Genomic DNA, 14,848 nt, shown 5'->3' with positions numbered 1-14,848 from the left:
GGAGATTTGTCGCTTTGCACTTTTTGTGCATCTGTGAGAGCTCAGTGAGCAGTTGATGCTGGAATTTATCCCTTGCTGAATATTTGTCATGCATATCATTTACAGGTTTATTTCCGGGGATTCGGTCACTCTGTTCCCCAGTGGCTCTGGGTTTGGTTTCCCTTGTTCCACTGGCTCGCCGTCTGTTTTTATCCCAACGCCCCCCAGCATCCTCCAGCTGACGAACCAGCAGTTCTTCAGATCCCCACGCAGAGCTTCCTCTTCCTCGCTCCCTGGACGTCTGAACAGGGCCCTCTCGCTGGGCACCATCCCTTCCCTAGCCAGGACAGGTAAGGCATGCCCCACATTTCTACACCTGATGGAAATGAAAGTGTAGCTGTGTTCATACTCGAGTGGGAGTGAGTCATGGAATCCCACCCACTGTAATGTGCCTGGCCTGTTGCCTAATAGACTAGTAAGTCTAGTTAGAGGTCATTGTTGTGCACTGTATGAAGTTGCTTGTAAAAGTGCAAACTGAGTGGTGAGTACTAGTTATTCGGAATAAGTCGCTGCACGCTGGTGGGCAGTGACGAGTTGGGCATGCACACACGCTCCTTGCAGGTCTTGGACGAGGTATCTCATAGATACTGTAGGCACAGGATTTATAGCATAGGGCTTGTTTCTAAGATGGTCAGCCTGCCGGTTCGGTATAACTGATTCTTCAAAGGCAACAGAGAGTCTGTAAGCTGGCGCTCGTGCACATAAGCTAATTCTTATTGCCCGTGTGGCAGCTATTGATAAGAGTTACGTGTAAATGCTTTTCATTGATCCTTGGGTGGTTGCAGTCCCTGTAGTGCAGAAGAGTACCATACAATGCTCTTCCATGGCTATTGGTCAAGCGGTTGATTTTAATACTAGACAACTAACTTTGGTATTGTCACCACCTAGGTAGAGCAAAGAAGCTCTTAGGTTGGTAGGTGAGTAGCTGTGGGTGGAGTTTGTGGAGCTGGGAAGCCAGAATAAAGAGCATTGCCCCCAGTGACTGACCAGCTTAATGTTTCCAGTCAGAGGTTCTCTTTGGGTTTTCCAGAGAGTTCCATTCCCCAGCAGTGGACTAGATTGAAAGTTATTAGTTCTCAGGAACTGTAATCACAAAAATCGTGTTAGGAGAGGATCAGTCACTCAGATTTGTCTTTCAGGTGTGTCACTGTCTCCTTTAGGGCCTTTCAACCCAAAGCTCTCCATGAGCTGCAGACACAGGGCTTGCTTTGCCCACTGTTGACACACAAGGCAGCGATCGGAATGCCTCAGCCCCACAGCACAGCTGTCACAGTATCAGGGATCACTGCCCCTGTATTCCTCCCTCCATGGTCCACTCCAGGTGTGCCCAGTCAGGACTCAGAACTCCTGCCATTGCCTGTCTCTGGGTAGGGACCCTGTTTCCACTGCCTTCTGACCAGGGGTTTTAAGGCTGCACAGCCCCTGCCTTACACTGTGATACCCCCAGCAAGCCAGAATGCCTAATGGCCAGCGCTGATGCTTTGCTTTCTCTCCGAGGGCTATGACAGGTGTGATTTACCAGTCATATAAATTGCTGTTCTAAGCAAGCACATTTATTCCTAAAGCGGAAACATCACTGAGAAAACATAATAAAAACAATAAACACATTTAAACATACCAGGAGTCACCCATCTGTCTTATGGGGCCCTAGGAGGTCAAAGTCTTCCCAACTCTTCCGCAATTGCTGGGACCCTCCCTTGGACAGAAGATCCTGCCTTATAGTCAGTGTCTGTCTCAGCAACAGGCCAGTAGCAAAGGCCAGGATGGCAGAGTCAACCTTTCTGGGATTTGAACCTGTGGACTTAGGGAATTGTGTTTGCTGCAGATCTGATCCTTAGACCATTGAACCCTCCCTCCAACGGGCGTTTGAGGGAGGCTGCAGAGAGCAACATTGCAATGTTAACTTGTTACCAACTGTCAGATTGAGCCTGTCTTTGAAAAGTGACTCTTGTTTAACAATCTCCTGGTTTTAAAGCCCCAGCTGTCCCTGACTCAAGGCTCATCTGCATGAAAAATTCTATAGTGGCCTAGGTGCACCATGGGTTCTCTCGTCAGCCTAGGTAATCCACCTCCTCGAGAGGCAATAGCTCTAGTGCAGAGTACTCTGATAGAAACGCTGCCTCAAGATGTCTGGGTGGGCTAGATCTTGTCCTCAAAGCCTCCTAAGAGACTCTGGTCTCCAATTCCTAGTAAAGGGGCATCTGGGTCTCTTAGGGCAGCTTGGAAAAGTTTAGCCTCCACATTTGTGAAGAGAGGGAAAGATCAATCATTGAGGATGACCACCAATGTAGTCTGGATCCTTGCCCTCGGTGGGAGCCCTCTTCCAAATGAGCTGTCATGGGAGATCAAATTGCCTTTGTTTTGAGGGTGGAGGAGAGAAAGCAAATATTTTACCCACAGATGGTTGTGCAGTGTGTTAGAAGTATTTTTTGGCCGGGGGGAGATAGGAAGCTTAATAAAAGTCAGACTCTTAGAGTGGGACATTGCTGTCCTCCTCAGCAACAGAAGTGTAAAACACACTGCTCAAATCTGTCATCTGGACCAGTGTGCTGTACCTGGAGCCAGAAGTGTCTGGGGAGAATTTACAGCCATCAGCAGGGTCTTGTATTCCATACCCCGATTCCAGACCTGCTCTGGTAGTAGTTCTGAGTGTCTCTGAGGTCTTTTAAACACCCTAACAAGTGCCCCAGCCTGTGGTCTCCATTTCACTGTCGAGATCCGGGTCTGTCTCAATTTAAATGTACGCTTCCAACACACCCACTCTTTTCCTGGAGGGCTTTTTTTTTAGGAACATGTTTAGAGGAGGCAGGTGAACAGAGCTGTTGAGTTTAAATAATAGTAATTGCAGTTTAAATCTCTGCATGTGGGGGAGAACCAGGCTGCAAAGCTGCAACATTTTCTGGTGGTTTTTTTTGTTTGTTTTTAAATGTGAATTCAGTGTCAGTCAAAGGTACAAACTTGACAGCTCTGGAGCTTGAAGACATCTAAAATAAGTGCAACCCAGGCAGCAACGATGCAAACATCCCCTGCACGCTGCCCATCCAGCATGCTCAACCTTCACGTATTGTGGTATCTTCTAGGCGTGAAAGAGTTCAGTTCTTGGGCCAATGTCAGGTGGGGGGGAGGCGTGAGCTAATTACGATAGTGGTTGTGGGAAGAAGAGTGGAGCTGTCTTTGTCTTAAAGTAACTGAACAAAATGGGCCTGAGTCACTAAGTTAGCTTCTCCTAGTCTGAGACCGAGGTCTCATCTACATAACAACTTACTGCATGGCAAGGCGAGCGTGAATCTGCAGTGCACCAGCTTGCTGAGCAGGAACTCATGTAAACTAGCCCTGATTTATCTGTTTCTCACTGGAGTACATCTGCTTGTGGGTAAGGCTGCTTTTTCTCACTACAAACTGATGGGGCAGAGGATTGGGCCATCTTTTAAGTCTGATTTTATTGTGCACAAACACAGCTGCAACCCCCCACGCTCCCGGTTTTGTACTGTCTGGCTGGGAGGGCCTCTGACAAGAGTCTGTGCAGTGCAGGGAAGGTTTATAAGGCTGATGAAAGATTCTCTCCTACCAGTGCGTTAAACCTCAGCCCTAAATTTGTTATTGAAACCAGCAAGCACATGCCACTCTCCATCCAAGGGAAGCGCTGCCCTGCCCTGTCAGTGAGTGATTATCAAGGGTCAGAGGCCAAGCCACTGATGGGTTCTAGAATAACACCACAGTGGTAAGAGCAGCCGAGCCTTTTTTGTTCAGTTTGGCTTGTGCCACCAGCTGCTCTCCTGGATCCATCAGGAACAGTTGAAAGAACAGCCGTGCAAAACCTTTCAGCTGGACGGTGGCTTTTTGGCACAGCATTCTTCTTCCTATTCCTTTACAACTGGGGACAGCAGGTGCAAATCTGCCATGCAGCTGTGATCCCCCACCACCACCACCACCACCCTCCCGCTCCACCATCCTTGTGTGGTCCATACTTTTGCTTGGCTTTGCAGCTCCAGGCTGAGGCACCGGGGCTGAGCAGTGCATGGAAGCTTGCCCTGTCTGTGCCGCATCTCTTCTGCGCATAACAGGGCTTTCAGTCTCCAAACCCATTTGGTACCTCTAGCAATATTTATTTAAATAGCTTTGTCCCAAAGGACAATGTCAGGACTGAGGTTTTGGGGATAACGCTTGGGTCTCCTGGTTCTTGCAGCTTTATCTGAACTTTACCATAGGTTCCTCGCTGCACATCCAAAGACGCAGATGGAAATTCAGGTGATTCTGTCACTAGAATGTGAGAGAGAGTTGCATGCTCAGTCATGCAGGAGAGGGTGGAATCTTTTCTCTACCTTCCATCCTTTAAGATGGTGACAAGCCACCCCATGGTGCAAATGCATGGCAGGAAATGTGCACCTAATGGCCCTTGGCTCCCTGGTGAGGGAGCCACATGCAAGCGACTGCTGGGAGCTGGTACTGATGCTTTCTAAAATAGCACTGAGCCCGCAACGCATTTAAGGTGCTGTGCGGTCCAGACCCATCGAAATGCTGAAGTCCCTGCCAAATCAGGGGAAGCTCCAAGCACAGGGCTTAGAACCTAAAGATCCTGGCTCGGTTTGTACTTTTGCAATCAGAGAGAACTGGAAGGGTCACTTTGAGCAGAGGTGGGATCCTGAAAGTAATGGGCACCACAGTAAAGTCCCGTACGTTACTGGCTGCGCAGCACAGAGTGGTAGAATCTTCTGCTGGTGTCGGTTAAACCACAAGTCTCCTTGCCAGCTTCTTCCTTTTTCTCTTCCTGCTGCCTTCTCAGACCCTCTCCCCAGCTCTTTGTCAGGCCAGCAGCTTCTTAGTTCATTTAAAATACAGAGCAACTCAAACAAGGATAAAGATCCTCTTGGGAAGCACCAAGGGTCATAGATTTGTCCATAGCTATAGAACGAAGGAGCAGGCCGCGCGCAGCGCCTGCAAAGGCTGTCTGGGGAACATGGGAGGGGAGGGGGCGAGTTCTTCTCTCTCGCTGCTGTGGGACTCTCAACCTGCCTCCTACCCAGAACTTTTTTGAAGTTTGCTGGCTGCTTCTGTTCCCCTGCAGCCAGGCAGAGAAGGGATCCCTTTCTGCACACAAGGCCCGAGGGAGTACTTGTGCACTCAGTGTGCTTGGATTTGCCTTTGCACTTCTCAAGCATTCAGTTGGTGCTGGCTGCCCCTACAGCACTGAGCATTTCCAGCTCAGGCAGGAGAACTGAACCATAAAAGGCAGGGGATGCAACTCCGAAATAGTTACTGAGCAGCCTTGGTCGCCAGAAACGCTCTCACACAATGCATCCATTGCTCAGACTCTCTGAGAAGCTGAGACATATGGTGTAGTAATAATACCGTATGTTTCTCTCTCTGTGTCCTCATCCCAGATAGTTTAACCCTAGTTTTGCCAGTCAATGAAATGCAGCCACTTCTAGGGGCAAAGGTGACAGTTCAACACCACACTGCACAGTAGGGCAGGGAATAAGAAGGGGGAATGTTGAATTGAAATGGAGGGCCCTTCACTCGGCAGTGGGCAGGACCCTGGGGTGACACCCTATAGCGTCTTAAATTGGGCTTTTGGTCTCAGCCGCATCTTGTGAGGGGGGTTCTATGGGAGCCAGTCACGAAGGGCTTTATCGAGGATTTAAGGCAAGTTAGGAAAGGAGGCGCAGAGAAGGAAGCAACAAATGGGGCCAGGATCACGCTGACTATGGAACTAGAGCTAGAAGTGGCTTAGCCTTAGTCCATGCAGCTTTACTTTGGCAGTGGTGACTCTTACACCGGGTCCCTGAATGCCACCCGGCTGCCTGGGTCCAGGTAATTAAGCTGAGTTTGTCTTCAGCAGCTTGCCCTCTGGTCGCCCTCAGTGGGGGTGGAAGCCAGCTCTGTAGACAGAGGGGTGATCTGGATGACTGAACTCTCAAACCCCTGTGCACCTCAGGCCTGTCTCCCCTTAGCCACGGTGTGACAGCTTGGGGTTATGAAGAGCCCCTTTTAGCAGAGCACACGACAGTCCTGGGAGGAAGTTGCTGGAGCTGGCACATTAACCCTGGTACGTTAACTTGTGTTAGCGAGGCTGGACAACACAGGTGCTTTTCTTGGTGCTTGCTACAGTATTTAGCACCTGTGCTGAGTTTCTTTGGTTTGCTTTTTAGATTCTGGCTACTTGTTCAGTGGAAGCCGCCCGGCGTCCCAGGGATCTCAGTCTAAGGAGTCGCCTGCATCAGGTAAGGGCGAGAACTTGCAATGCCGAGACTCCCAGGGGTTGAAATGACTTGCTAAAACATGTGGTAGAAGGTTAACCCTATTTCTTCCCCATCTCTTCCCTCCTGCCCACTTTCCAATGAAAGGTCAGAGTAATCATTAGTAAGATTGCAAGTAGCACCTTGTAGCCTGAACTGAGGCTCAGATCCCCATCACGCTAGGCGCTGTACTTCCACACAATAAGGAAACCCTTGCCCACAAAAGCTTACAATTAAGTAGACAAGACAGACATAGAAAGGATGGAGCAGTTATGTGACTTACCCAGTGGGCTACAGCATCTGCAGTGGAATCAAGAATTGAACCCAAATCTCGAGTGTCCAGTGCAGTGCTTTAAACACAAGACCAGCCTTCCTTGGATTTGGATCTGACCTTAACATGATGCCTTCTGAGTGGGTGAGGGTCAGAGTGACTTCCAAACACTATTATTTTTCCAGATCATACGGCTCCAAAGGTCTCTGCAGTGCAACTCCACTGCTAAAGTCCTTCCCTGTTCCCTCACCCACCAAAGTCAGGATCACGGTTTGCTAGTGTAGTGATGCATCAGCAGTGTTATAGCTACAAGTCCTCTGCATCGTCCTTTATAAAACCTTATTGCAAATGGGAATACAAAATGGGCTGGAAAATCTAGTATTTCAGAGAGAGAGAGAGACACACACACACACACACACACCTTTTAAAGTCTACATTTAGTGCCAGAGAGAGCCCTGTAGGCTCTAGGCAGCTGCATTGGCAGCAACAGTGCAAGTATGTTGCATTTCAACCCTGATCTGGAGGGCAACACCTCAAAGCTAAGAGGGAAACTTGCTCTCCATGCCCGCTCAGTCCTTGGCCTCTTCCCAGAGACTGGCCAGTTGCAACAGTTTTGTTGCCCACTGGGGTGTGGTCTGAGACTTCTGCTATTGCTCGGGATGTTACACGCACAACTGGACCTTGAATTGGCTCAGTCACTTCGTGGCAGTATAGCTTGCTGCCATGGAAGAGTTCAGGTTCTCCATTTCTTGGGCCAACAGGGACGGGGAATGCTGCAGAAGTAGCATCATCCTGCCTTGAGGCAGAGAAGAACAGGAAGAGGGTGCATGTGTGGGCTGGAGTGCTTTATCCCTGCAACAAGTGTATGCAGTTACGGTTACCTGGCTTTGGAGAGAGGTGAATGTTATGTAGGGCCACTGAGGAAGAACTGAAGAGTAAAGGGTAAAAGCTACTCTGTGGTATCCCCAGGCTTCACGTTCTTTTGATAGCTGCAGAAATATTGGAAAACATGTAAAAGCTGAGATCTCGCTGAGTGATTTCAAGCTTTCCATCTGCAGCTCTTTTCCTCTTTCTTTAGGTTTTGTTTTGTTTTTTTCCCCCTGTCCAAGGAACTGATTATCAAACTTCTTTGTCTGCTGTGCCTGTTCGCTGCCCCATCATACCGGTGACCTGTCTGTTGCACTTCTGACCCCAGACAGACCTTCTGTCCCCGTCTGGATCCCTTGCCTCTGCATCAAGTTTGTACTGCCCGTGTTTTAACAATCCGAACGCAGCTGCAGTCTGGGTTAATTCCCTGCCCACCCCCCACTTTCCTGGTGCACTCTTCAAACAAACGGTCTGAAAGTATCTGCCAAAATCACTCCTTTAAAAATAAGCTGCATGCAAAATGTAAACTCCACTGAAGGAACCCAGCGACCAGACCCAAAGGGGGTGTCGGGCCATTAAAAACTTACCTTCTCTCTCCTGTTCTAAGTGTTCTTCTCCCCTCCAAAGTTACCCCATTGTGATGCACCAGCACGAACCATGATGTGACATCGCGGTTACAGTACCAGAAATCCCAGCTGAATTTGCTCCATTGAGTTCCATGATAGATGCTGGGGTGATGGTGCAGTAGAAGTGGCTGATCTATGGCTTGGGGAACCTTAAAGGGTGGAAAGGGTAAGAGGGGGTTGAACCTGGGCTGCATGAGGTGAAAAGTTCAGTGAAGGGAGAGGAGAGTTGACCTTCTAACCTCCTGTTCTGTTGGGCAACAGTGAATTTAAACCATCTCCATTTAAATGGAGCGAAGTCTTGGGCCTTTTCCTAAGACAAGTTGCACAGATCTAACGCATCATTTTATAAGTCAGCTTAGTCAAATTGCTGCAATGCTTGTGTATAGACACAGCCTTAACAGAGTTAACGGAGGACTACCATGATATGCCTTGTTTCCCCAAGTTCCTTTGCAAAGATAGAAGTTTTTGGCTCTGACCCTAGGAAACGGCAGAGAATTACTTTTGAATCACACACCCCCCACACACACACCCCCGATCTTACAATGTGTGTTCTCAGAGTAAAGAACGGGCATAGACGAGATGCTCCGGTCATTCATAGCACAGCAAGGATTTTTTGAAATGAATAGGGACACATACACCCCCTCCTCTCGCAGACCGGTTGGCGAACACACCCACCACATTTCCCAGCCTAAATCCCCTCTCTCTGCCCCCCGGCGCATCTCCATTTCAGAGTACTACTCCCTGCTGTCTGGAAGCTGCGCTCCATCCCCCATTCCATCTCCAGCACCTTCGGTGGCTGGCTCCGTCACCTCCAGCTCCGGCTCATTGCATTACCGCCGGCCCCTCATCAGTCCTGCACGCCTGAACCTGAAAGGGCAGAAGCTGCTGCTTTTCCCATCCCACAGTGACGCCCTGCACTCGCCGACCAGCTTGGATGAGCCTCCGCACCCTGACAGCAACGTCTTCGCTGCTGAGCTGACCCCGTTCCCAAAAAAGAACCTCCGTGAGCGGGGAATGCCTGGTACGTGCCTGACCTCTTCCCCAGCGTCCAGTCCAGTCACAGTCGGTCAGCTTGCAGGCTAAGCAGTTGGCAAAAGGAAGGGGAGACCATCAAGGAAAACCCAAGTGGTACCGATGGTTCAGTAGCTGAGAGTCCCTATTGGGTCCAATGGCCCTTTGTGTCATTAGGGGACCACTGTACTACTAGAGGCCCTGTCCTTCAGATTCGAGGTGAAACAAAGATCCTCTCCACTTGCCATTTAAGATCCCATTGTTATTATTTATTTTTATTATTTGGATGATCATAGGTGCTTTCACATGATTAAGGGTGTTAGCCCAATTGTCCTGACCGCATTCTAGCTTGAATAATTACATTCTGACTTCCGAAATTCATCCAGCCATTGCAGTTGTGGTAGGATTGTTTGTTTCACACTGATGAATTATGCCAAAGAGCTCCTGGATTTGTCTTTTGTCTTCACTTCCAGTCCTAACCTCTTGTGCAGCACTGCTCTGCAATGTTTCACCATCCAATTCTGGCGACAGGCTTATAATTTCCATTGCATCTGTTTTTTTCTGATGGTGCCTCTTCCTCTCCTCTCGCAGATATGAGGTCAGTCGTGGAAAGAGGGAGTATTTGCAGTAATAATTCCATCAAAAAAGAGGATAATTCGTCACATTCATCCACCTGTGTGGTGGACACGACCACCAAAGGAGAAGACCCAGCAGGCTGGAGAGGTGGGTGGCAGGCTGTGTGTGTGTCTCAGAGAGAGAGAGAACGAACTGTTCATTGTGTCTAAGTGACTTGGCAATAATCAAACAAAAATAATTGGCAGAGACAGGAGAAGGCGGCAGATCTCCTCTGTGCCAGTCCTGTGCCTTTACTACAAGGCTCTCCTTATTCCTCAGACTGTCAGAGAAACACTGAGCACTACAGTGTTCTCCTGGGTCAGGAAACGGTGGGTGAGATTAGAAGGGAATGGGAAAGAATTGCATGGAGAAGTACATCAGAGTCTTTCCTGCCTGGATTGTGGCTGGAAACCTGGTTCACCAACTTCTGATCCGAATAAAAACATTGGGCCTGGAAAGGGAGACTTCTGTTCATCGTTATTTCATCAAGTTCCTTACCAGTTCTTACTGGCATCTTCTTTTCTTTTTTTTCCCCCCCCCTCCCTCCCGTCTCCGCCCCTGCAAAGGTCATTTTGGTAACTCCACTATCCGAGGTCTCCTTGCCGTGAGCCTGACAGCCAATGCGATCTTCACATCAGCCTACCTCTACCAGAGCCTGCGCTGACCTGCGCCGCCCCGGCTCTTCGTGGCGCCACCTACTTCCCAAGAGACTGACACGAGAACAATTCAGCCGCAGCTTTGGTGTCTTATGGCCGTGCCACAGGTGCATGCTCCTTATCAACCACTGCCTGCCAGGCTGCCCCAGGGACACAGAGCCAGACAGCTGCTGCTGCCACCTCGGAGCAGAACGTATTGAAGGGCTGTTGTGATGCTGGAGGTGGCCAGCGGGACTCTTCGTAATACCCAGCTCAAGGTGAGAGGTCAGCTAACGTCCCTTGCACCTTCTTTCTAAAGAATCTGTCTGTGGCATGAACTGGAGAAGATGTAAATGACCTGGTTGGCTTTGTCTCATCCCATCTTTCCCACCTATTAACCAACCTCGGATGGACGGTCATGATGGAATAAGAAGAATTTGAACAAATAAGTTGGAGACAAGAAGCAGGACCTGGTCTTCAATTATTGAAATGGCTTCCCTAGCCTGGTTTCCTTGTTGACACCTATTCTCCCTCCCTCTCACTCTCCCCGGTTCTGTTCTATATGAATGGTTTTATGTCCTCCTTAAGGTTTCCGGAACCCATAGCGGGGACCTTAGCTGCTCTGTGATTCTCTTGCAGAGTGTGTGTGTGTGTGTGTGTGTGTGCGCATGCAGTCTGCTGTCTGAGGTCTCTAGCCAGTTGCCTTCCTGCAATTCTGGCTCCCGGTAACCATTCATGTCCATTGCTCAAACCAGTACAGCTGCTGTAGAGCTGGGCACATCTGCATTAAAAAAGCAAACCCATGCTTTTCGCCTCGCCAGGAGGTGCCAGTACTACTGTAATATGTGCCCTGATGCACTTGCATCGGGCCTCAGGAGCTCCAGGCTGCAGCTCTGACTGCTGATGTGTTTGCTGACATTGGGAGCTGCACAGCTTGTTCTTACTGTAAACCACATAAACATACTGTTTTGGAAACTGTGTGAAGAGCGCTTCTAACAGGGAGGAGTCTGATAACATGCCCCACTCTAGAGGCTTGGCTCCTCATGGTTGGTGGAGGCCTTTATCATTCACTATTTAAGGTATTGCCTTCTTGGCTAAACTGCAAGTCTGTCTCAGCTAGAGATGCACCAGACCAGCTAAACGGCCAGGATGTCGCTTAAAATCCATGGTGCTAGCCCAATACTTTCAAAAATAGTTTCTAATTTTGAAAGTCTCAATTTTTTGGGTGTCCAACTTGAGATGCTTTAAAGGAGCCAGGTAATTTTTTTCCAGAGGGTGAGTGTTCAGCGCTCCTTGGAAATCAGGTCCCTTTAAGGTGTCAAGTTGGACACCCAAAATCATGGGTATGTCTGAAAATTATGGCCCCAATGTCTAAATTCCTCCACGCCAACCACATGGCACAAAGGGAGACCTGGCTAACACAAAGGATGAGGCCTCTGAAGCATGACAGGACTCTGCCCAGAACCTTCCTGTGGTTCTGGTCCTGTTTTCCTTTTGGTCTTGAATCCTCTTACGTCTCCACATCTTCTTCTGTTTTGGAACTACTGAATTGTGCTTGCCATGTCTCTTCCCCTCTGCATGCCCTGCTACTGTATACTTTGGGCATTCCTCCTCCTCCTCCACACCCAACCACTGTGGTAGTCTGCTGGCGATAACAGACTTCCCTATTAATCTGAAAATCTCATCTCATAGTGGAGATCTGGTGCTTTAAGAAACTGCTTTTCCTTCATGTTGCTCATTGAGCCATCATGCCCTCTCCTAGGACAAACAAAGTGATAACCAAACACTCTAATCAATGTGCTGCCCATCCAGGTGAGTGGCCTTTATTGCTGGTGACTCAAGTCTTGCTCTCCCTGTGTCTCTGCACCTATTCTTGCATTATCTTAGCAACCTTCTTCTAGCCCCTATTGGTCCGGGAAGCCCTCCTACTGCCTTCTCCTCTCTCTCGTCACATGCAGGAGACTGACTGACTGCCACGGGCTCTTATCAAGAGATTGTGGAAGCAGGATCTCTGACTCTGTAGCTTTGTCTGGACCCTCCTTTGGTGTTCTGGCCTGGCTGTCTACCAGGCAACTCCTTCCCCACGGCCTAGATTCAGACTAGCAACTGTATCAGAAATAGTGGGCCATGCCGTATGCTGATTAGTAACTCTTTGTAACTTGCATTAAATGTTTCCCATGTTTGGGCTAGTCTGCGACCTCACAGTGGTGAGATTTGTGTCCCTCTGACGTTTCTTTGGGTTGTATTTAGTGTTCACACAGGCAAAAAACTGGTAGTGGCATTCCACAAGCATTCTCCATACCGCTGTGGCACTGTAACTCACTCCTGACCCGCAGCAACCCATGGTATCCTGGTCAGGGCCCCTTGTCCTGACTTTTGGCATGCCCACGTGCTCCTAAGTGGAGACTGGCATGCCAGAGTACGGTGGCCTTGTACGTCTTATTGTGATAGATGTGCACTGTGACTTTGCTTATGCCACGAAATTCGTTTCACTTCTCACCTCACGGTCTGTGCTGTATTTACCCACCGCCACATCTAGCACGTGGCCCCTCTTCACATGGTTTTTATTTGTCCCCACCAAACTCCAGTGCTGGATTTGCCCCTGTCTAGCATTTCTTCTTTGTTCCCAGCACCCGCGGCTCTGTAGACTCCCAGCCCCTCCTTTCTTCCTCTTGCATGTTTCTTGTTTCAGGAACTCCCTGATTCCATTTCTGAATCTGCTGCCAGGAGGTTGGGCTCCTGACCAGGCATTTAGGTGACCCTGTCTGAGGCCGTTTTAAGACTTTTTGGATGCTCTCACTTAAGAGGAAAATCACAAGCCCTTTCAATCTGGTGCTAGAACAAGGCAGGAGCGATGCTATTGCTGATGCAGAGCCTTCACTGTTGTTAGTGTGTGTGCATGTGTGTGTATAAATGTTTGAAGAGTTTCTTCATTTTGAAAGATCTGAGCCCATGTTTGTCACTATATTGTCAGCCTTAATCCAGCTACTGGACACTATGTCCATCCTGCTGCTGTTCTATATAATGCTGGTTTGGAGGAATCAAAAAAATGGTTCCCCGGTCAAAATCTTTGTGCATGAATTGCTGGTGGCATGGGTCTTCGTACAGTATTGTTCAGGGATGGAATTTTATTTTTCTAATTGTTTTTGCTGTAAAAGCCTTTTAGGGGTGGGGATGGATGTAAACTTTCTGTACATTAAACAAGATATGAGCTTTATTTAAATAAGGTCAAGGTTGACTTAGAGGTCGGACATAAATGAACTCTTACCAAAAGGAACCTCAGCCCTGCTGCTGAATGATCACCCTCTCTCCTTCCCATCCTCCCTTAAAGATGCACACATCCTTCTTCTCTGTGCCCAGATTTATTATGCATGTCCCAAGACCCTGGAGAGTCTTCCCATGATGATGTCAGCTCTGAATTAAGAGTATCTTGGATTCCCAATGCTACTTTTCAAGAGCTGTATCAGCAGGTGTGATGTATATTGTTCAGGGAGTGAAGAGAGTTTGGAGAACGAGTTGTCATATCCTATAATAGCCCAGACCTAGAAGTAAGCATTCCTGGCACATAAGCGGACTGAACTCGCTGCAGTTCAGCCCGCTTACTCAGTGGCAAATTTTGGCCAGTGAACGTCCAAATCCCATTCCCTATTCCTGGGTGACAGTAATATTGTGAAACATTGCCGAACTAGTTGGGGGTCTCTAAAGTGATGCAGCTGGGAGCCTGTGCTGCCTCTGGATATCTCTGGATACTGCTATATTTCCCAACCACCCTTCCTGGAAATATCCTTGTCTTAACTTCTGTCCCAGATGTTTGTAAGAACGTCAGAAAGCACCTATTTCATCAGTGCAAGGAAGCTGTTTCCACAAACGCTGCCTCCAGAAGTGACTATCAAATCCTCTGTGTCCTTGGATGGGTGGGGAGGGGTTTGAGGTACCTGCTGGTAGAAGTAGGTATTTGGGGAGGGTGGGGAATGATGATAAAGCGGAGTCCTAAACCTTATCTCCTACTAAAGAAATGTTGTATGTTATCTGTATGCTTGCTTTGGGCTCTGACGCTGTACAGTTTAGTTATATTGTGCTCCAGTTACGGGGAAATCTGTCCCTGGGAGGTTTTTAGTTCATGCTCGGTGTTTAAAGAGGATTATTTTTCTTTAAAAAACAACAGAAAAAAATACCCCCAAAAATTTGAAATTATAAATCTCATTTTAAATGTGTCTTCTATTTCTCTGTGTGTGTGCGCGTGCGCATATGGGTGGGGGGGAGACCGCCGGTGTGTGTGCATGCGTACCTTGCACTCAAGCTGTGATCTCAAAGCTACACAGAGTTAGCAGACAACTCAAGGCAATGCAAGTTGCCCCCATGCAGTGCCCCACCAATGAAATGCAACCCTGACCTGAAGGGAATCGCCTTTAGGGTGAGTGAGAAACTTGATAATCTTGCCCATTAGATTCTTTCTCCTCCATGGAGACTGCCAGTCAGGGTGTCGGTTGTGAATGGGGATTTTGTGATGTGGACAGGTATCTATTAGAAACTAAATTGAGACCCACC

At 48.6% G+C, this 14,848-nt stretch overlaps 1 protein-coding gene across 3 annotated transcripts in view; it reads left to right on the top strand.

The window, feature by feature from the left end:
* The window catches only part of TMEM201 (transmembrane protein 201), a 49,749-nt gene extending 35,239 nt beyond the window's left edge, over positions 1–14,510 (top strand). For 2 of the 3 annotated variants that reach the window (XM_037880922.2, XM_043531594.1), the window contains exons 7-11: positions 106–329; positions 6,189–6,260; positions 8,770–9,060; positions 9,642–9,773; positions 10,232–14,510. In XM_037880922.2, the coding sequence (XP_037736850.1) occupies positions 106–329; positions 6,189–6,260; positions 8,770–9,060; positions 9,642–9,773; positions 10,232–10,329 (817 nt within the window). In that variant the 3' untranslated portion in view covers positions 10,330–14,510. Of the gene's footprint in view, positions 1–105; positions 330–6,188; positions 6,261–7,307; positions 7,650–8,769; positions 9,061–9,641; positions 9,774–10,231 lie in introns of those variants that run through there. The other variant, XM_043531595.1, reaches the window with a different exon arrangement.
* The last annotated feature ends 338 nt before the right edge of the window (positions 14,511–14,848 follow it).

The sequence above is a fragment of the Chelonia mydas genome, chromosome 18 (assembly GCF_015237465.2).
Source record: "Chelonia mydas isolate rCheMyd1 chromosome 18, rCheMyd1.pri.v2, whole genome shotgun sequence".
NCBI lineage: Eukaryota > Metazoa > Chordata > Testudines > Cheloniidae > Chelonia > Chelonia mydas.
Note: the sequence above shows the minus strand (reverse complement) of the source record. Positions and strands in the feature narration are given on the sequence as shown.